The following is a 21,920-nucleotide window of genomic DNA, read 5'->3' as shown; positions in this document are numbered from 1 at the left end:
CAGAAATACACCTATTTTTTACACATTCGTATTTTCGGGATTTACGATCATGAAAATACGGCAATTCGTATTCGTATTGATGGCACTTTCGTATTTGTATTTACAAATACAAATGAATACACCATCATAAGAATACGACAGGAATCACCATTCAAAAGAATGGTGATGCCTAATTTACTAAGCGGCCGTATTCAAAATACTGCTGCCAATTAGCGGTAAATGGCCGCTAATTGCCGGCCAAATACGCCAGGAATATACAGTTCCTCATTTTCCTGGTGTATTTGGCTTTAGCCTGCATGGATCAGTCAGATCCGTGCAAGCTTCAGTGTGTAAAAAATAAATAAATTAAAAAATGGAGTCCCCCCCCCACACCCAATGCCGTCACCAGCACCAGGCTCAAAGAGCCGGGCCTGGTTTTAAAAAATCTGAAACACACTGAAATAGGGCGTCACTGATTTTTTTAAACCAGCCCCAGGCCTGGTTCCCAAAATACGGGGGACAAAATTAATGGGGGTCCGCCGTATTTTAAGAACCAGCCTAAGGCCCAACCAGACAGAAAGGTAATGTTACAGCCGGGGACACTTATTATATATATGGTCCCGCGGCCAAAACATTAACCGTACTGACCAGTAAGCCTGGGCAGAGGTCCTGGGGGAGTGGGGACCGCCCCAACGAAGGGGTCCCCCATCCAGAAGTTACCTACCCAGGCTGAAGCCTGGTGCTGTCCCCAGTACCCCTGGGTTGTGGGTATCGAGCTGATTCATTGAGTTTTGCTGCGGATCTATGATTCCCAGCAAGCCTGGAACGCATACTAGGACGTGGAGAATCACAAGTCCCAGCATGCGGTCCATTAATAGGCTTGCTGGGACTCTTAGTTCCACAGCAAAACCAATAGTTAAATAAAAGCACACTGACACCTGAAAAATAAAATGGTACTTGTGTATTATCACGGCGCCCAATTTTCTTATATACGGCACCGTAGGAAAATCACATTGCATGATCCATTGTAACGGCCTTGCGATGCAATCAGATTTTCCTATGTAATGTATTCAGTGCTCTTTTATTTATATTGTATAGGGCGTACAATGCCATTAGGTATACAATAATGACATACAATGAGGTTTTAGGCACCCCCCCCCCCACTATCCATGCCACCCTGAAGCGTGGTGAGCGCAGGTGCGGCTGAACATGTCCTCCGACCTTTTCATACCCCTACTATCCGCGTTGGTATGGAGTTGATCTTATATAGTGTGGTGAGCGCAGCGAGCCACCGAGCCCGAAGTGCGGCGAGCGCAGTGGGCCCCAGCGAGGGGACGCGGATTACTTTACATGTATTCCGCGTCCCCTCGCCACACTTCGGGCTTGGTCGCTCGCCACACTATAAAATCCACTTCACGCGACGTGGATAGTGGGGGTATGAAAAGGTCAGAGGACGCGTTCTGCCGCCGCTCCCCACGCTTCAGGGTGGCGTGGATAGTGGGGGGGGGTTCCTAAAACCTCATTTTTGTCATTATTGTATACCTAATGGCATTGTACGCCCTATACAATATAAATAAAAGAGCACTGAATATGCCCATGCGATGCGATTTCCCTACGCAGAATAGCCCACTAAGCAAATAGTTTAGTGGGCGCCGTGATAATACACAAGTAGCAATAAAACTTTAATATATACATAGCCCATACATACTAATACTTACCTATCTTGAGCCCATGGGTAGGTCCCCGTCCATCGGTCCTGGGGTCTAGTGTTTGAAGAAATCCATAAGGGGACCTGTGGAAGGAAATTATACTCAAAGGGCTCCTCCGGCGTAGATCTGTCCTTTTCACTCCTGAAGTAGTTCAGCATACTTGGCAAAAAAATAAACCGAACACCCGACCATCGCGAACATTGAGAAGCGCTAAATGTTTACATTCAGCGCTTCTCACTCCGAATGCCACTATTGAATGTCTAGTGGCCAATCAGGAGCTGCTAGGCCACAAGCCGGCCAATAGCGGCATTTGGGAGGAGGAGCTGCAGGATGTAAACAAACATTCTAAAGAGGAGATTCTCTAAGAATCTCCGCCCCCCTTCGCCGCCCATCGCATTTATAATTATCGCATATGTTGTAACATATGCGATAATTATAGCAAAGGACAGCTCTTGCTGTCCTTTGCGGTGAGAGTCACCGGGTCCCAGGAGGTCCCGGCGGCTCCCCCCTCCCTCACACCCCCGGCGCTGCTGCTGCTGCGCCGGGCTCTCCTCCTCCCTGCACCCGGAAGAGGATCATTACAGGGAGGAGGTCACAGGTCCGGGCAGCACAGCTCTGTGCTGCCCGGACACAGGTGAGGGGGCGATGCGGGGCGGCGGCGCGGGGCGGCAGTGAGATGCGGTAGAAGCTCATTGGCTTCTATGGGGCATCGCCAGATTTTACTGGCGATGCCCACCGCCACGTTAATGCAGTAAAAACCCCGATAAAGGGGTTTTTACCGCATTTCTTGCTTAGAGAATCTCCCCCTAAGTCTCCTGTCAGTTCGCATTTTTGCGGTTAATTTTTTTGCCAAGTACGGTGGACTTCTTCAGGAGTGAAGAGGATAGATCTACGCCGGAGGTGCCCCGTGAGTATCATTTCCTTCCACATGAGGTCGGGAATGGCGATAGCAGGAAGCCACAGAGGGACAGATTCTCTAAGCTTCAAAAGTGATAAAATGGAGAGTGATAAACAGCCAGCCAATCAGCTCCTGCCTGACATCTTTTAAACACAGTCTGTGACATGGCTGGTAGTAGCTGATTGGCTGGCTGGTTATCACTCTCCATTTTATCACTTTTGAAGCTTAGAGAATCTGGCACAGACTGAGAGTTATATAGTGGAAGGAGCAGGGTCCCCCAGCAGCACAGAGTATATCAGGATATGGGTGATATGTCAGTGAGGACAGGGCTGCATGTGACAGGGGCAGTGACATGATGTGAGGAGGGGAATGGAGGCAGCAGGAAGTCACAGACTGAGAGTTATATAGTGGAAGGAGCAGGGTCCCCCAGCAGCACAGAGTATATCAGGATATGGGTGATATGTCAGTGAGGACAGGGCTGCATGTGACAGGGGCAGTGACATGATGTGAGGAGGGGAATGGAGGCAGCAGGAAGTCACAGACTGAGAGTTATATAGTGGAAGGAGCAGGGTCCCCCAGCAGCACAGAGTATATCAGGATATGGGTGATATGTCAGTGAGGACAGGGCTGCATGTGACAGGGGCAGTGACATGATGTGAGGAGGGGAATGGAGGCAGCAGGAAGTCACAGACTGAGAGTTATATAGTGGAAGGAGCAGGGTCTCCTGCAGCACAGAGTATATCAGGAGATGAGTGATGTGTCAGTGAGGACAGGGCTGCATGTGACAGGGGCAGTGACATGATGTGAGGAGGGGAATGGAGGCAGCAGGAAGCCACAGACTGAGAGTTATATAGTGGGAGGAGCAGGGTCCCCAGCAGCACAGAGTATATCAGGAGATGAGGGATGTGTCAGTGAGGACAGAGCTGCAAGTGACATGATGTGAGGAGGGGAATGGAGGCAGCAGGAAGCCACAGACTGGGAGTTATATAGTGGGAGGAGCTGGGTCCCCAGCAGCACAGAGTATATCAGGAGCTGAGTGATGTGTCAGCGAGTACAGGGCTGCATGTGACAGGGGCAGTGACATGATGTGTGGAGGGGAATGGAGGCAGCAGGAAGTCACAGACTGAGAGTTATATTGTGGGAGGAGCAGGGTCCCCAGCAGCACAGAGTATATCAGAAGATGAGTGATGTGTCAGTGAGGACAGGGCTGCATGTGACAGGGGCAGTGACATGATGTGAGGAGGGGAATGGGGGCAGCAGGAAGCCACAGACTGAGAGTTATATAGTAGGAGGAGTAGGGTCCTCAGCAGCACAGAGTATATCAGGAGATGGGTGATGTGTCAGTGAGGACATCGCTGCATGTGACAGGGGCAGTGACAGGATGTTAGGAGGGGAATGGAGGCAGCAGGAAGCCACAGACTGAGAGTTATATAGTAGGAGGAGCAGGGTCCTCAGCAGCACAGAGTATATCAGGAGATGGGTGATGTGTCAGTGAGGACAGGGCTGCATGTGACAGGGGCAGTGACATGATGTGAGGAGGGGAATGGGGGCAGCAGGAAGCCACAGACTGTGAGTTATATAGTGGCAGTAGCAGGGCCCCCAGCAGCACAGAGTGTATCAGAAGATGCATAATGTGCTGCACTCCAACATAAATTAATGAGAAACTATAATTCTAATTTACCATCCGCATCCTGTAGTTAAACACGGGTATACAGCTAGTCTAGAATAAATATTCAGTTTTAGCACAGGTGTGCATTATGAGTGCAATATGTAATAGATGCCTACTTACCTACTGTAACTGACCCTCTCCTTCAGTGGAATAAATGCTCTGTTCCTGGGCTTCCCTGGTAATGTATGATTGCCAGCACCTGTGGTGACACCTTTCTTATCAGTTACCTAGATCCCCACAGGTGATGGTAATCATACATTATCCATACCTCCCAGCATGCCCCTCTCCAGGAGGACACAATGCTCTGCTCCTGGGCTTCCCTGGTAATGTATGATTGCCAGCACCTGTGGTGACACCTTTCTTATCAGTTACCTAGCTCCCCACAGGTGATGGCAATCCTACATTATCCATACCTCCCAGCATGCCCCTCTCCAGGAGGACACAATGCTCTGTTCCTGGGCTTCCCTGGTAATGTATGATTGCCATCACCTGTGGTGACACCTTTCTTATCAGTTACCTAGCTCCCTACAGGTGCTGGCAATCATACATTATCCATACCTCCCAGCATGCCCCTCTCCAGGAGGACACAATGCTCTGTTCCTGGGCTTCCCTGGTAATGTATGATTGCCAGCACCTGTGGTGACACCTTTCTTATCAGTTACCTAGATCCCCACAGGTGATGGCAATCATACATTATCCATACCTCCCAGCATGCCCCTCTCCAGGAGGACACAATGCTCTGTTCCTGGGCTTCCCTGGTAATGTATGATTGCCAGCACCTGTGGTGACACCTTTCTTATCAGTTACCTAGCTCCTCACAGGTGCTGGCAATCATACATTATCCATACCTCCCAGCATGCCCCTCTCCAGGAGGACACAATGCTCTGTTCCTGGTCTTCCCTGGTAATGTATGATTGCCAGCACCTGTGGTGACACCTTTCTTATCAGTTACCTAGCTCCCCACAGGTGCTGGCTAGGGATGAGACATCGAAACAAAACATCAGTTAAATGATGTTTTTCAACATTGGTTACAAAACATCATTTAGACCTAAACATTGGTACTCTAGAACCGATGTTAACCAATGTTAACCAATGTTTCTATATATTTTTAATAAACTGTCTACTTAGGCATATAATACACTAATAAACTTATGAAATGATAAACCTTCTATTAAGTTTATCTTGTTGGAGGCTTATAAAAATGAAGCATTAACCGCAAAACTTTATTGCAGCAGCTCACAATATGCTATTTTTAAATATTTGTAAGGTACTTCCTCATCTTTGCGGCCTCCGCTTACGCCAGTTACGTTGGCCGCTACGTAAATCGCGATGGTCCCCTCATGATTGATCACCATGCTTTGAGCTCGGTGGCACGCTCTGCTTTGCTCGCTACAACATTACTAAAGGTAATAGATGGTGGCTTGAACCCCGAAAATAACCCTTGCGGCTCGCTGTATGCTATATAAGTTCCATAGCGTAAGCGGTGGCTGCAAAGATGAGGAAGTACCATATTTGACTTGATTTATACCAGTATCAACAGGCTAATAACTTAAGTTGAACATAGAAAATAACAAAAAAACTGTCCATACAGTGCAACATAGAACAATACTGTACATTGAAAAACGCGCCTTTTTAGTTGCAATATAGGAGTATACTATACAGTACTAGAGATGAGCGGCGGGCACTTTTTCGGGTTTTGGATCTGGATCTCCCTTTGTGTTTTGGATCTGGATTGGTTTTGGCAAAACCACCCTTGCGGGTTTTGGTTTTGGATCTGATTTTTTTGGGGAAAAAATGCTAAAATAACAGATTTTGGGCCTGTTTTTGCCCCTAAAGTATAATTAAGCTCAACGACATTTATTTCCACTCATTTCTAGTCAATTTTGATCACTTCATATAGTCCGTCACACTGGACACTGGATATAGTCCGTCACACTGGACACTAGATATATGCCGTCACACTGGACACTGGATACAGCCCGTCACCCTGGACCAGGGTTGCCGACCTTCAGGGCTTGGGCTACCCGCTCAGCAGAGGATGCAAAGCAGGTAGGCGCTGGGCAGAAGAGGCGCCACTGTCCCTGCTCTGCATCCCCTGCTGTCTCTGACTCTCTGAGGCTGCCGGCTGCTGCTGCGCCTATCACACTGCAGGGCACGCAGCAGTGCCGGAGGCACAGAGTTCCCTCCAGGCTCCTATAGTATACATCAGGGCAGCAGTACGTACTAAAAGGGGCGGGGCTACACTGACGGAGGGGGCAGGGTTACACGGACGGAGGGGCGGGCTATGATGGAGCAAGACTGAAGAGAGACACAGGAGAGACTGAGCTGCCAGGACAGCAGACTAAGGTGTCAGTGTACTAATGTTGGCAAATGGTGTGGGCACGTGTATAGGCAGGCAGCATTACCAATGTCAGCAACTGGTGTGAGCATGTGTGTAGGCAGCATTACTAATGTCGGCAACTGATGTGGGGATGTGTATAGGACAGGTAGTGCTACTAATGTCGGCAACTGGTGTGAGCATGTGTGTAGACATCGCTACTAATGTTGGCAACTAGTGTGGGGATGTGTATAGTCAGCGCTATTAATGTCAGCAACTGGTGTGGGGATGTGTATAGTCAGTGCTACTAATGTCGGCAACTGATGTGGGCACATGTATAGTCAGCGCTACTAATGTCGGCAACTGGTGTGGGCACGTGTATAGTCAGTGCTACTAATGTCGGCAACTGGTGTGGGCACATGTATAGTCAGCGCTACTAATGTCGGCAACTGGTGTGGGCACGTGTATAGTTAGCGCTACTAATGTCGGCAACTGGTGTTGGCACATGTATAGTCAGCGCTACTAATGTCGGCAACTGGTGTGAGCATGTGTGTAGACATCGCTACTAATGTCGGCAACTGATGTAGGCATGTGTATAGTCAGTGCTACTAATGTCAGCAACTGGTGTGGGCACGTGTATAGTCAGTGCTACTAAGGTCAGCAACTGGTGTGGGCACGTGTATAGTCAGTGCTACTAATGTCGGCAACTGCTGTGGGCACGTGTATAGTCAGCGCTATTAATGTGGGCAACTGGTGTGGGCACGTGTATAGTCAGTGCTACTAATGTCGGCAACTGGTGTGGGCATATGGTTACACAGTGCTACTAATGTCGGCCACTGGTGTGGGCATATGGTTACACAGTGCTACTAATGTTGGCAACTGGTGTGAGCACTACGTATAAGCAGAGCAACTACTTTTGGCAACTGGTGTGGGCGTTCTGAATAAGCAGCCCTTCAAATGTGGGTATATCCAGGAGTATTCGGAGCATTATGTGTAGCATAATGTGTGTCAATATCATATGGGCATTATGGTGCATGGCATATTTTGTAAGGAGAATTACGGTGTGTGGCATAATGTGTAATGGGCATTATGGTGTGCTGCATATTGTGTAAGGGGCATCATGATGTGTGACATAATGTATAATTTGCATTACTGTGTGTGGTATAATGTGTAATGGGCATTGAGGTGTGAAGCATAATGTGTTATGGGGATTACAGTGTAATTGGTACTTTTATGTGACCACGCCCATTCCCCATAAAGCTACGCTCCTACATTTTTGTGCGCTCCTACGGTGCAAACTCTCCCTGTTTTTTTAACTCATGGTACCAAAATGGCTAGTTACAGCTGTGTAAGGTGAATAATATTGTGCTACTATGTGGTGTAATTTGGAGTGGGAGTATTATTGCGTGGCCATTCCCCTTCCTTGAGAGATCACACATTTTTCTTTTGGTGTGCGCTGTCCCTTTGTAAAGCTTGGGTGGGCGCAAATTTATAGTTTGCAGGAGGGCGCCGAACCCCCTAGCACCGGCCCTGCCGACCTTCTTATTCTCCTCTCCGGGAGAAGCCCGGAGAGGAGAGTTTCAGTAGCCGTTCAGGGGGCGGGGATTAAGTGTGATATCACTAAACCCCGCCCCCATGCTGTTAAACCAGCGAATTCAGGGATCTCCGTGGTGGGGGCTGGGCTAAAATGACACAATTGTGTCATTTTAGCTCCGCCCCCTCCTCTGAGACCCGAGGATTGCGGCATTTTAATGCCGCGATCCGGGGGACAGTGGGGGTCCCCCTGAATCCGGGAGGGTTGCCCACCCTTCCGAGGGGCCGGGAGGGGGACCCGATTCCGGGAGGGTCGGCAACCCTGCCCTGGACACAGTCAATGGACAATGGACATAGCCCCTGACACACTGGACATAGCCCCTGACACACTGGACACAGACCCTGACACACTGGACACAGACCCTGACACACTGGACACAGACCCTGACACACTGGACACAGACCCTGACACACTGGACACAGACCCTGACACACTGGACACAGACCCTGACACAGGGTAAATAAAATATAAATCACAGCACAGGGCACAGGGCATGCAGCACACAGATCCCAACCACCCTCTCCTATAATGGAGTGAAGATGGCGGGCCACGCGTGCGTCATATAGAATCCAGATCCTGCGAGAATCCGACAGCGCGATGATGACGTTTTGCCTCGTTTTCGGTCCGGAATTAAGACGGGAACTCGGGCTCGGATCCTGACTCGGATCACCATATTCGGCTCGGTCGGATCCCGGAGATCCGGACCCGCTCATCTCTATACAGTACCAGTAATATTGTCACATACTCTTTAGTTTATATTGTTCTCTCTCTGTATTATCACCACACACAGGCCCTTATTCAGCTTGTTTGGAAAATGGGCAAAACCATATGCACTGCAGGTGAGGCAGATGTAACATGTGCAGAGCATAGTTGCTGACCCTCCCGCATTTAGCGGGAGTATCCCGCCTTTTGATCCTTTCTCCCGGGAATATATCGGATCCTCCCGCTTTAGCCTGCCTGTCAAAAAAAAAACAGTGACTGCGCATGCGCAAGTCACAAAGTTCAGGGTCTGACGGCGACCTCGCGGCATCTTATTAGATGCCGGCCGGGGTTCTGTAGGACCGGACTTGGTCACCGTCATAGCCCTGGCAGCAGAGCACAGCATGGGCCAGTCGCAGGAGTAGCAGAGTGAGCGGCACAAGCAGCAGAGGGCAGCGCCGCAGACATGGTAAGCTAGCGGCTGTCTGCATCCCTCCTGCTTTTCTCCCTCTGCTCCCCGCTGTTCTCTTTAATAGGGCTCAGGCTGTCTTCCCCTTCCAGGCTGTCTCTCTCCCCCCACTCACTGCAGACCCCCACGCTCGTGCTGCCGCTGCAGCAGCAGCGCAGCTTCATAAAAATCGTTCCCCTCCCCACTGCCTTTTAACATTTTTATGAGGGTGCAGGTCAAAGGAGGAGAGGAACAGTTCATTTTATAAAGCTGCAGCAGCGTGGAGGGAGGGTGGGAAGAAGGAAGGTTTTCAAATTTGATAAATGTAGCACTAAAGTACACTCTGAAATGTACTTTGGATAGCTCCGCCCATGGCCCCACCCCGCTCCATTTACATGTCATAAATGGGGCAGGGTCATGGGCAGAGCTATCCAAATTATGCTTGTGAGCTCCCCACGCCCGCTATTTCCTATAACAAACTGCTCTCTCCTGCAAAGCCCAGCTGAGAAGTCGGCAAGTATGGTGCAGAGAGAGTTAAGTTTGGGTGGGGTGTGTTGAAACTGAAATTTCAGTGTAAAAATAATGCAGCCAGTATTTACCCTGCACAGAAACAAAATAAGTCACACATAGGTAACTCTCTCTGCACATGTTACATCTGCCCCACCTGCAGTGCACATGGTTTTGCCCATTTTCCAAACAAATTTGTGCTGAGCTCAGAGCTGATTAAGAGCCACAGTGTGTGTTACTGTTTTGTATCTGTGTTTTTTAAGTTGTCAAGGAATATAAAACAAGGAGTGAGCTGTCTGCCGAAAGCTGTGACAGTGACACACAAAAGAAAAAAACAACATTGGAAACTTGAGAAAAAACATCGGTTGGGAGATCTAGCGATTAAGAGGAAACATTGGATCCTCAACATTGAAGGGTTAAACATCGAACATTGGAACCATAAATCCGATGTTACCGATGAAACACCATATGATTACCCATGCTGGCAATCATACATTACCAGAGAAGTCCAGAAAGGAACAGAGCATTGTGTCCCTGAAGGAGAGGACCAGGTAAGCAAGTGACAGATTTCAGATCTAATAGGGAACTACCTGTAACATACATGCTATATACACATGCAGGGCTGGGAAGAGTGTGAGGCGGGCCAGCAGGTGGAGGCATTCCACAGGCAGAAGAATCTCTGTTCATTGTTAATAAAGTAAAAAAAAAAACAAAAAAAAACAACACTCTTCGACTGCACTGTGGCCTGACATGGCAGAAGCTGGAAATCCAGAGCAAGTGAGGAAATAGAGAGAGAGAGAGAGAGAGAGAGTGTTCAATGTGTCAGAACCTGTCTGCTTACTATGACTATACAATCAATTTGCAATACTGTATTTCCTTTTTGTGATTGCAATTTTTAATTGCGTTACTATGTGAATCAGAGTGCAAGTGTGTGTGTGTGTGTGTGTGTGTGTGTGTGTGTGTGTGTGTGTGTGTGTGTGTGTGTGTGTGTAAGTTTGCAATTATAAGTAACATGGCTGCCTACCTGACCCTCTCCATTTTGGAGAACATGCTCTGTTCCTGGCCTTCCCTGGTAATGTATGATTACCAGCACCTGTGGTGATACCTTTCTTATCAGTTACCCAGCTCTCCACAGGTGCTGGCAATCATACATTATCCATACCTCCCAGCATGCCCCTCTCCAGGAGGATACAATGCTCTGTTCCTGGGCTTCCCTGGTATTGTATGATTGCCAGCACCTGTGGTGACACCTTTCTTATCAGTTACCCAGCTCTCCACAGGTGCTGGCAATCATACATTTGTAATATCCTGTGTAGTATTTGTACTGTGTGCCTAGGATGCCCTATTGTATAATGTATTATCAAACATGGCTACTGTGTACATATCTGTTATCCCCATAGGGGACGTTACATGTTTGATGGACACTTGTTTGATGGACACTTGTACATATATCCATGGATGCCTTCATAGAAGGCAAGATAAACTTTTATGAAAAGGACTGTAAATATGTTTTAGTTCATGGCACCCCGCAGTTTCCCCCAGGAGAGAGTAGACTGAGCTACCCGGATACAGAGACTACTGGAGGGCAAGGTCAAATGCCCTGCACCGAGGAGAGAAGATAAACTTATCACCAAACACTGTTTAATAAAGTTTCCTGCACGCGCTGGGAGCGGGAAGGAGAGGATCGCGTGCCCGATAACTATAAATAGGAGTGAGTTACCTCAGGAGGGGGGAGAAAAATCTGGGAGAGCTGCGCAGCAGGAAGGACGGACAGCGCTGCTGGGGAAGTCTAAGAGACTTACCAGTCCGGAAGCGCGCTGTCTCTGGTGCCGAGCAGTGACAGACAGCGAGAGCCCCGGTATACATTGGGCTGCAGATTTCTGTCAGGAGCCTCCGGCAGCAGGCGGGATCTCCGGAGAGGCGGCGGCATAGGAGTGACGCAAGGGGGCCTGGCCAGGACGTTTTGAAGGAGGAGGCCGCATCGCATTACAGGCGGCCGCGTCATTGGGAGGCAGCGGCATAGGAGTGACGCAAGGGGGCCGGACGGAGAGGAGAGCCTGGCCAGGACATTTTGAAGTAGGAGGCCGCATCGCAGTACAGGCGGCCGCGTCATTGAGAGGCGGCGCCAAGCCCGGAGGCCGGACTGGAGGCGGTGAGTGCCCTGCAAGGAGGGGACGGAGCCGGGGAAAAGGGGAACAGGTCGAAGACAATGGGGAGTGGTGAGTGACAAACCAACCCCTGCAGCAACATAGCACATCCCCAGTACAGCCCCATATAAGGCACAGTCACCCACAGAGACCTATACAGGAGAGTTGAACAACTAAGGCACAACCCTCCATAATTGATACCCATTGAAACAAAGTCACAATAAGCAGTAACAGTTCAGCCTCTATACAACCCTGATCCGCCCAGCACCATATAGGGAGCTATATTACTTCAGTACTGACAGCTCCCCTGCACGTCTCCCCATCAGCACAGAGAAGAGTGAGAGAGAGACAGAGATGAGCTAGAAAGGATATACCAGATTCCCAGCTACATTGTATTCGGTGTGAACTCTATTTTATTCAGTCTCAGCCACTTCTGATGTTCCTAAGACTGCTAAACATTCACATGCAAAGTAGCCCAGAGTGCATATTATACAGGTCGAGTATCCCGTATCCGAGTATCCGTTATCCGAATTATTCCGAAATACGGACATTCCAGAAAGTGAAAAATTTTTTTTTTTGCTAAAAACTCACTGGGGACATTTGTAACAGCATCACTGGGGACATGATATGTAACTGGCACTATATATGTGCAAGACAATGATTGCTTGGCATTCAAATTCAGTGCTGAGATAGTACACACATTTTGTTTCACATTTTGAAACCTTGTTTTTTAAACAATTAAAATATATTTGTGTGTATTTTATGTGGTAATAAAATATATTTGTGTGTATATTATGTGTTTATACAGCATACATGCAAGATACTTCAAAATACATCATTGAAATATTAAAATATTCCGAAATACGGAATAATTCGTTATCCAAAATTCTCCTGGTCCCGAGCATTTTGGATACGGGATACTCAACCTGTACAAGTAATAAACAGTTACCTAGGAAACCAGGTTAACTCCTGCATTACAGCAGCTTGCCCTGTGATTGTGACGGAAGTCAGCTGTTAGTCAGGACAGTGCAGCGTGCTGACAAGCAGGGTATCTTCCACTTAACTGTATGTAATCAGAACTGCGAGATTGAAATATAATTAACACGGCACAGGCTCCAGGAAAACAGATAAACCTGCTACTTTTAACAGATAGCCTACAACTTGAAAGGCTCACAGGAAAGGAGACAGCTGAGACCGGTTGCCAGGGAAACACTGCTGTAGCTATAGAACTGCTTCATAGATCAGAGATTCCGGTCATTAAATTGTTCCACGAATTATAAACCATCCCAAGTAGAGCAGACAGAGGAATCTGACAGTTTAGACCACTTGGAAGAAGTTTAGTCTATATATTAACCCTCAAGTAAAGGGAGGAGCTAGACCCGGTTCATGGAGCCAGGGGGCGCTCCTCTGAACCTGTGTACAGCTTGAAAGTATACACTGAGCAATTCATAGCAACATTCTTAGTGGTCAGGAATAAGTACAAGGCACAGTGCATCCATAAGATACACCATTTGGAGTACAAATATATCGTGATTAGCCGTATACTACAGGGAAGATAAACGCTGATCAAAACGATCTTAGCAAGGAAGTTAGTATAACCTGGGACTCCGAGACTCATTAACTCTTTGAACTTAGCACCTCCTTGCTGAATATACAGACTAGATAAGTACCATTGTAGAGTATCAATTGACTGTATTCTGGTTGGTGTTATATTTTAAAGTAATAAGAGTACAGTTGCAGTACTATAAGGATTCATTTGTGTTAGTATAGAGTTAATTGATAAACTTTAACAGGTCATTGAAATTGTAGAGGATTTGGTAGTATTCTATAGCGCTGGTACACGCTTATTGTCATTTTAGAAGTAGCCTGTTACTTTTCGTTAGCATATTAAGTGTTAGAACCGCATGTATATAAATATGTTATTTATAATAGATTCACCTATAATATAAATAAACGTTTCATGATATACAAGCGTGACTATACTTACCAAAGAAGAATTCTGAAAATCGGCCGTGAGAGAAACAATAGAACCTGAAAGAAAGAAAAAGGTAAAGAAGTATTAACACTGAGTTTGGGATATTACAAAGAACAGTTTTGGCGTCTACGGACAGGATAGGAAAATGGCGGAGTCAGAACCCCAAACCCCCAAATCAGCGAAAAGAAGAGTCCTCCCATCCCCGAGCGACATTGGAATAAGAAGAAGAGGAGAAATGACACAGAACTCGACCATTACCATGCCTTATTACTTCGGGGCCCCATGGTTGCCCGTATACTCGGGAAATAAACGCACGGCGGGGACAACAACATTCCGAGACTTCAAAGACAGGATGAAGTCCATGTTTGATTTGGGTCATGTAAGCAATGAACAGCAAGTACAAATGCTGCTAGGACAGTTGAAAGGACCGGCAAGGAGAGAGGTGAAGGCGTGGATGGGAGAAAGGAAAGTCACGGTACAAGACATTTTCAAAAAATTGGCCAGTGTATTTGATGCACGCACCCTTGCAGATTTAAAGGGACATCTATACGCGAGGAAACAAAAACCACAGGAATCATTGAGGGACTTCGCCCTGGCGTTGCAGGAAGCCTCCCATGCGATTCAGGCGATTGAGCCAGGAGACAAGGATCAGGAGAATGAAACCCTGATTAACCTTTTCGTGGAGGGAGCTCGAGAAAAAACAATACGAGCACAACTCAGAATGTGGAGGAAACAAAATCCGGGTGGCACTTTCTCAAAATTTAAATAGGCAATCTTCCAAATATTAGGGCTGAATCAGTGTGACGATGAGGAAAGCCAGGCGACAACCGATACGGAAGATGAAGAGGATGAGGTGAATGAAGAACCTGCACCTAAGATTTCCACCCGCGGGGGGAAAAGAGCTGTCACCCAGCAAGCACAGTCAGGACAAGAGATGTCCGGGCCTCTGGTAGAGAAGCTGGAAATGATTACCAAAAGTTTGGCAGAGATGGGGAGAGAATTGAAGGACCTCCGCCAAGAACAGTTGTTACTCAAAAGTAAGGGAAACAACGCCGGAGCTTCGGGCAGAGGCCGAGCACCCTGGACGACCACGGCCGGGAGAGGGAGACGGGCCACGGACCGATTCGACGCCCAAGGGAGCCCGATTTGCAGACGTTGTCACAAGAGTGGGCACATCGAGCTATTCTGTATGGAAGAGGATTTAAATGGAGACGCCCCGAGGCCGCGGACCTACCCTCGGGAGGATCTTCTCCAGTAGGTCCAACCCGTCAACCTGGCATTCCCGTTATGTAGGAGCCTGCCCACACGTAACTATCTCTATAAACGGTGTGGAAATTTCGGCACTATTGGACACAGGATCCCAGGTCACCACCATCTGTCTCACCGAGTTTGACAAGTACTGGCCAAGGGAAGAGATCATGACGCCACCAGACAACTGGCTGCAACTGTTGGCCAGCAATGGACAGACCATTGAATATTGCGGGTACTGGGAAGCCGAACTGACAATCGGGAAAGCACGGTTGACGCATCAAGGGTGTCTGATCACCAGGGAATTTAATGAACACCAATGCGGATGCATTATCCCGTCTGCCTAATACGACAATCCCGGAAGCCGAGGACAAGGAAGAGAGAATTGAGATACCCGCATTCGCCCCTATGCCTGCGAGCAGTCGTAGGAAGGCAGGACATTCCAGTCTGGTCACAGTAGCCGGCACCGAGATGGTGGAATCAGGCCCTGTCTTCGATTGGAAAAGGGTGCAAATGGAAGACCCAATCATACGAGAACTGATGGAAATTATTAAAGCGGGACGAAAATTGTCCAAAGAGCAACATGCACACACACCGCCTGAACTACTCAAACTCCTACGGCAGCGAGATAGATTGCAACTGAACAAGAATTTACTGGTCCGAACCCGATGTGACCCCGGTACGCATGAAAAGGTCATGCAAATTGTAATACCCCGACATCAAAGTCAGTCCATCTTGCAAGCATACCATAACCAGTCGGGGCATTTCGGAACCTGTAAAACCGAGGCAACTTTACGAAGCCGGTTCTTTTGGGTTGGCATGAAGGAGGACATTGACAAATGGTGCCGAGACTGTACAGCCTGCACTTTGAAAAGGCGCCCGGATCCAGGACAAAGGGATCCGCTATGTCCAATCGAGACACAACGACCACTAGAATTGGTGGCCCTAGACCATGTCAAGTTGGAAGCTAGCACCAGCGGAATCTAATACGCATTGACCATAACGGACCACTTCACCAAATTCCTAGTGGTGGTCCCGGTTCGAGACGCTACTGCCAAGACAACAGCTCAAGTATTCCTCAAACACTTCCTACAGCCGTACGGGACCCCCGATAGAATCCTTACTGACCGTGGACCCACCTTTGAGGCTGCTTTATTTCACGACTTGTGTACCTTATACGGTTGTAAGAAAATACGCACCACCGCGTACCACCCACCGTCGAACGGCCTGTGTGAGCGGGCCAACCAAACTATCATTGGGATGCACCGGGCACTGTCCAAGGAACAACGGAGCCGGTGGCCAAGCCTAGTGTCCAACCTTGCGTATATATATATATATATATATATATATATATATATATATAACAACACCAGCCATTGCTCCACCGGATACACTCCCTTTTTCCTTATGTTTGGCCGCCATGGCCAATTACCAAAAGATTTGGAACTGTATCCTGAGTTCATGGAGACCGAAAGACCCACCAGTGACTGGGTCGGTCGACACCAACGTCAAATGGAATCCGTCAGAGAAGTTGTGGGCAAACGACTAGACAGCACTCAGCAACGACAAAAAAGGAACTACGACGCTGGGAGGTGCGAGGTCCCGCTACACATTGGAGAACAAGTGTGGCGGAGAAAAAATCGTAGGACCAGCAAATTGGACTTTCGATAGGAGACTCAACCTTACACGGTTGTCAGCCTACCGACGGACGAGTTTCACAGTTATCAAATTCAAAGAGGACCCGCGGGTCCCATCATCACTGTCGCCCGAGAACAGTTGAAACCGTGCTTAGCTACAGCCACGCCCGAGTCAGCCGAAGAAGTACTCGAGTCAGAAAGGGACGAATCTCCTACAAATGCCGTTATGCCCGACCCCATGGAGATCCTCATGCTTGTCTGTGGTCCAAGTATCAAAGTAAAGAGACAAAATAACCGCCTTTCGTCAAGACAAGAGCTTACCCCGAGTTCGGAAATGGAACAAGTAGCCCCGCCAGAACGAGATGAAAGGGAGGCTTCCACCCGTCCCACGGAAAGACCATTACGAAGCACTCGGGGAGTATTGCCCCTACGTTATCGTGTTTAGATAGACACAATTATGTACTTTCCGTAGAAATAAGTGGACTTCCCGTGGAAAGCCGGTGACCGGTGCGGGGCATTGCGCTGGTCCACCAAAAGGTGTGACCCCCTGAGGCTGGGTGGTCCCGGAGCGGTCGAGGTCCTGAAGAAAAGAACAAACGGAAAGCACTTTATTAGGAAGTGGAAAAGACGATATTTTAAGTCCATTGGAGTTATCAGTCAGCCTAACGTGTTGCATGGGGACATGCAATATTCCAACCGGGAAGAATTGTAATATCCTGTGTAGTATTTGTACTGTGTGCCTAGGATGCCCTATTGTATAATGTATTATCAAACATGGCTACTGTGTACATATCTGTTATCCCCATAGGGGACGTTACATGTTTGATGGACACTTGTTTGATGGACACTTGTACATATATCCATGGATGCCTTCACAGAAGGCAAGATAAACTTTTATGAAAAGGACTGTAAATATGTTTTAGTTCATGGCACCCCGCAGTTTCCCCCAGGAGAGAGTAGACTGAGCTACCCGGATACAGAGACTACTGGAGGGCAAGGTCAAATGCCCTGCACCGAGGAGAGAAGATAAACTATCACCAAACACTGTTTAATAAAGTTTCCTGCACGCGCTGGGAGCGGGAAGGAGAGGATCGCGTGCCCGATAACTATAAATAGGAGTGAGTTACCTCAGGAGGGGGGAGAAAAATCTGGGAGAGCTGCGCAGCAGGAAGGACGGACAGCGCTGCTGGGGAAGTCGAAGAGACTTACCAGTCCGGAAGCGCGCTGTCTCTGGTGCCGAGCGGTGACAGACAGCAAGAGCCCCGGTATACATTGGGCTGCAGATTTCTGTCAGGAGCCTCCGGCAGCAGGCGGGATCTCCGGAGAGGCGGCGGCATAGGAGTGACGCAAGGGGGCCTGGCCAGGACGTTTTGAAGGAGGAGGCCGCATCGCATTACAGGCGGCCGCGTCATTGGGAGGCAGCGGCATAGGAGTGACGCAAGGGGGCCGGACGGAGAGGAGAGCCTGGCCAGGACATTTTGAAGTAGGAGGCCGCATCGCAGTACAGGCGGCCGCGTCATTGAGAGGCGGCGCCAAGCCCGGAGGCCGGACTGGAGGCGGTGAGTGCCCTGCAAGGAGGGGACGGAGCCGGGGAAAAGGGGAACAGGTCGAAGACAATGGGGAGTGGTGAGTGACAAACCAACCCCTGCAGCAACATAGCACATCCCCAGTACAGCCCCATATAAGGCACAGTCACCCACAGAGACCTATACAGGAGAGTTGAACAACTAAGGCACAACCCTCCATAATTGATACCCATTGAAACAAAGTCACAATAAGCAGTAACAGTTCAGCCTCTATACAACCCTGATCCGCCCAGCACCATATAGGGAGCTATATTACTTCAGTACTGGCAGCTCCCCTGCACGTCTCCCCATCAGCACAGAGAAGAATGAGAGAGAGACAGAGATGAGCTAGAAAGGATATACCAGATTCCCAGATTCCCAGCTACATTGTATTCGGTGTGAACTCTATTTTATTCAGTCTCAGCCACTTCTGATGTTCCTAAGACTGCTAAACATTCTCATGCAAAGTAGCCCAGAGTGCATATTATACAAGTAATAAACAGTTATCTAGGAAACCAGGTTAACTCCTGCATTACAGCAGCTTGCCCTGTGATTGTGACGGAAGTCAGCTGTTAGTCAGGACAGTGCAGCGTGCTGACAAGCAGGGTATCTTCCACTTAACTGTATGTAATCAGAACTGCGAGATTGAAATATAATTAACACGGCACAGGCTCCAGGAAAACAGATAAACCTGCTACTTTTAACAGATAGCCTACAACTTGAAAGGCTCACAGGAAAGGAGACAGCTGAGACCGGTTGCCAGGGAAACACTGCTGTAGCTATAGAACTGCTTCATAGATCAGAGCTTCCGGTCATTAAATTGTTCCACGAATTATAAACCATCCCAAGTAGAGCAGACAGAGGAATCTGACAGTTTAGACCACTTGGAAGAAGTTTAGTCTATATATTAACCCTCAAGTAAAGGGAGGAGCTAGACCCGGTTCATGGAGCCAGGGGGCGCTCCTCTGAACCTGTGTACAGCTTGAAAGTATACACTGAGCAATTCATAGCAACATTCTTAGTGGTCAGGAATAAGTACAAGGCACAGTGCATCCATAAGATACACCATTTGGAGTACAAATATATCGTGATTAGCCGTATACTACAGGGAAGATAAACGCTGATCAAAACGATCTTAGCAAGGAAGTTAGTATAACCTGGGACTCCGAGACTCATTAACTCTTTGAACTTAGCACCTCCTTGCTGAATATACAGACTAGATAAGTACCATTGTAGAGTATCAATTGACTGTATTCTGGTTGGTGTTATATTTTAAAGTAATAAGAGTACAGTTGCAGTACTATAAGGATTCATTTGTGTTAGTATAGAGTTAATTGATAAACTTTAACAGGTCATTGAAATTGTAGAGGATTTGGTAGTATTCTATAGCGCTGGTACACGCTTATTGTCATTTTAGAAGTAGCCTGTTACTTTTCGTTAGCATATTAAGTGTTAGAACCGCATGTATATAAATATATGTTATTTATAATAGATTCACCTATAATATAAATAAACGTTTCATGATATACAAGCGTGACTATACTTACCAAAGAAGAATTCTGAAAATCGGCCGTGAGAGAAACAATAGAACCTGAAAGAAAGAAAAAGGTAAAGAAGTATTAACACTGAGTTCGGGATATTACATCACACATAGGTAACTCTCTCTGCACATGATACATCTGCCCCACCTGCAATGCACATGGTTTTTCCCATTTTCCAAACAAATTTGTGCTGAGCTCAGAGCTGATTAAGAGCCACAGTGTGTGTTACTGTTTTGTATCTGTGTTTTTTAAGTTGTCAAGGAATATAAAACAAGGAGTGAGCTGGCTGCCGAAAGCTGTGACAGTGACACACAAAAGAAAAAAACAACATTGGAAACTTGAGAAAAAACATCGGTTGGGAGATCTAGCGATGATGAGGAAACATTGGATCCTCAACATTGAAGGGTTAAACATCGAACATTGGAACCATAAATCCGATGTTACCGATGAAACACCATATGATTACCCATGCTGGCAATCATACATTACCAGAGAAGTCCAGAAAGGAACAGAGCATTGTGTCCCTGAAGGAGAGGACCAGGTAAGCAAGTGACAGATTTCAGATCTAATAGGGAACTACCTGTAACATACATGCTATATACACATGCAGGGCTGGGAAGAGTGTGAGGCGGGCCAGCAGGTGGAGGCATTCCACAGGCAGAATCTCTGTTCATTGTTAATAAAGTAAAAAACAAAAAACAAAAAAAAAACAACACTCTTCGACTGCACTGTGGCCTGACATGGCAGAAGCTGGAAATCCAGAGCAAGTGAGGAAATAGAGAGAGAGAGAGAGAGAGAGAGTGTTCAATGTGTCAGAACCTGTCTGCTTACTATGACTATACAATCAATTTGCAATACTGTATTTCCTTTTTGTGATTGCAATTTTTAATTGCGTTACTATGTGAATCAGAGTGCAAGTGTGTGTGTGTGTGTGTGTGCAATTATAAGTAACATGGCTGCCTACCTGACCCTCTCCATTTTGGAGAACATGCTCTGTTCCTGGCCTTCCCTGGTAATGTATGATTGCCATCACCTGTGGTGACACCTTTCTTATCAGTTACCCAGCTCTCCACAGGTGCTGGCAATCATACATTATCCATACCTCCCAGCATGCCCCTCTCCAGGAGGATACAATGCTCTGTTCCTGGGCTTCCCTGGTATTGTATGATTGCCAGCACCTGTGGTGACACCTTTCTTATCAGTTACCTAGCTCCCCACAGGTGCTGGCAATCATACATTATCCATACCTCCCAGCATGCCCCTCTCCATGAGGGACACAATGCTCTGTTCCTGGGCTTCCCTGGTAATGTATGATTGCCAGCACCTGTGGTGACACCTTTCTTATCAGTTACCTAGCTCCCCACAGGTGCTGGCAATCATACATTATCCATACCTCCCAGCATGCCCCTCTCCAGGAGGACACAATGCTCTGCTCCTGAACTTCCCTGGTAATGTAGGATTACCAGCACCTGTGGTGACACCATTCTTATCAGTTACCTAGCTCCTCATAGGTGATGGTAATCATACATTACCAGGGAAGTCCAGGAACAGAGCATTTTCATGGAGAGGGTGAGGTAGGCAAGTATGATATAAGTGTGTAAATTAATGCAATATTGAATTATTGTCTTAATGACTGTGTACAAACTAATTCTTCATTCATCTTCTGATATAGGCCCTTATTCAGATCTGATTGGAGTACAAATTTGTTCCCAAAATGGGCAAATTGATGTGCACTGCAGGTGGGGCAGATGTAACATCTGCAGAGAGAGATACATTTGGGTGGGGTGTGTTGAAACTGAAACCTAAATGGCAGTGTAAAAATAAAGCAGCCAGTATTTACCCTGCACAGGAACAAAATAACTCAAACAAATCTAACTCTCTCTATAAATGTTACCTCTGCCCCACCTGCAGTGCACATGGTTTTGCCCATTTTGAGAACAAATTTGTACTGCAATCAGATCTGAATAAGGGCCATAGTCTGTGCTGC

The 21,920-nt window shown here is 47.6% G+C and overlaps 2 protein-coding genes across 4 annotated transcripts in view; one reads left to right on the top strand and one right to left on the bottom strand.

The window, feature by feature from the left end:
• The window catches only part of LOC146019740 (uncharacterized), a 781,584-nt gene that overhangs the window by 33,139 nt on the left and 726,525 nt on the right, over positions 1-21,920 (bottom strand). The window contains exons 2-3 of one of the 3 annotated variants that reach the window (XM_083152256.1): positions 19,940-19,983; positions 13,955-13,998 (exon numbers count right to left, since the gene is read on the bottom strand). The exons of the other annotated variants lie outside the window; for them this stretch is intronic. The gene's annotated coding sequence lies outside the window, so the exon portion shown is untranslated. The remainder of the gene's footprint in view (positions 1-13,954; positions 13,999-19,939; positions 19,984-21,920) is intronic. 3 annotated transcript variants of the gene reach the window in all.
• Positions 20,617-21,920, top strand: part of LOC146019745 (3-oxoacyl-[acyl-carrier-protein] reductase FabG-like) — a 68,985-nt gene continuing 67,681 nt past the window's right edge. Inside the window, exon 1 of the mRNA XM_083152272.1 lies at positions 20,617-20,700. Within this exon, the coding sequence (XP_083008398.1) occupies positions 20,674-20,700 (27 nt within the window). The 5' untranslated portion in view covers positions 20,617-20,673. The remainder of the gene's footprint in view (positions 20,701-21,920) is intronic.

Source organism: Crinia signifera, chromosome 7, assembly GCF_055691185.1.
Source record: "Crinia signifera chromosome 7, ASM5569118v1, whole genome shotgun sequence".
NCBI classification, from domain to species: domain Eukaryota; kingdom Metazoa; phylum Chordata; class Amphibia; order Anura; family Myobatrachidae; genus Crinia; species Crinia signifera.
This window is presented reverse-complemented; position numbering and strand designations above follow the sequence as displayed.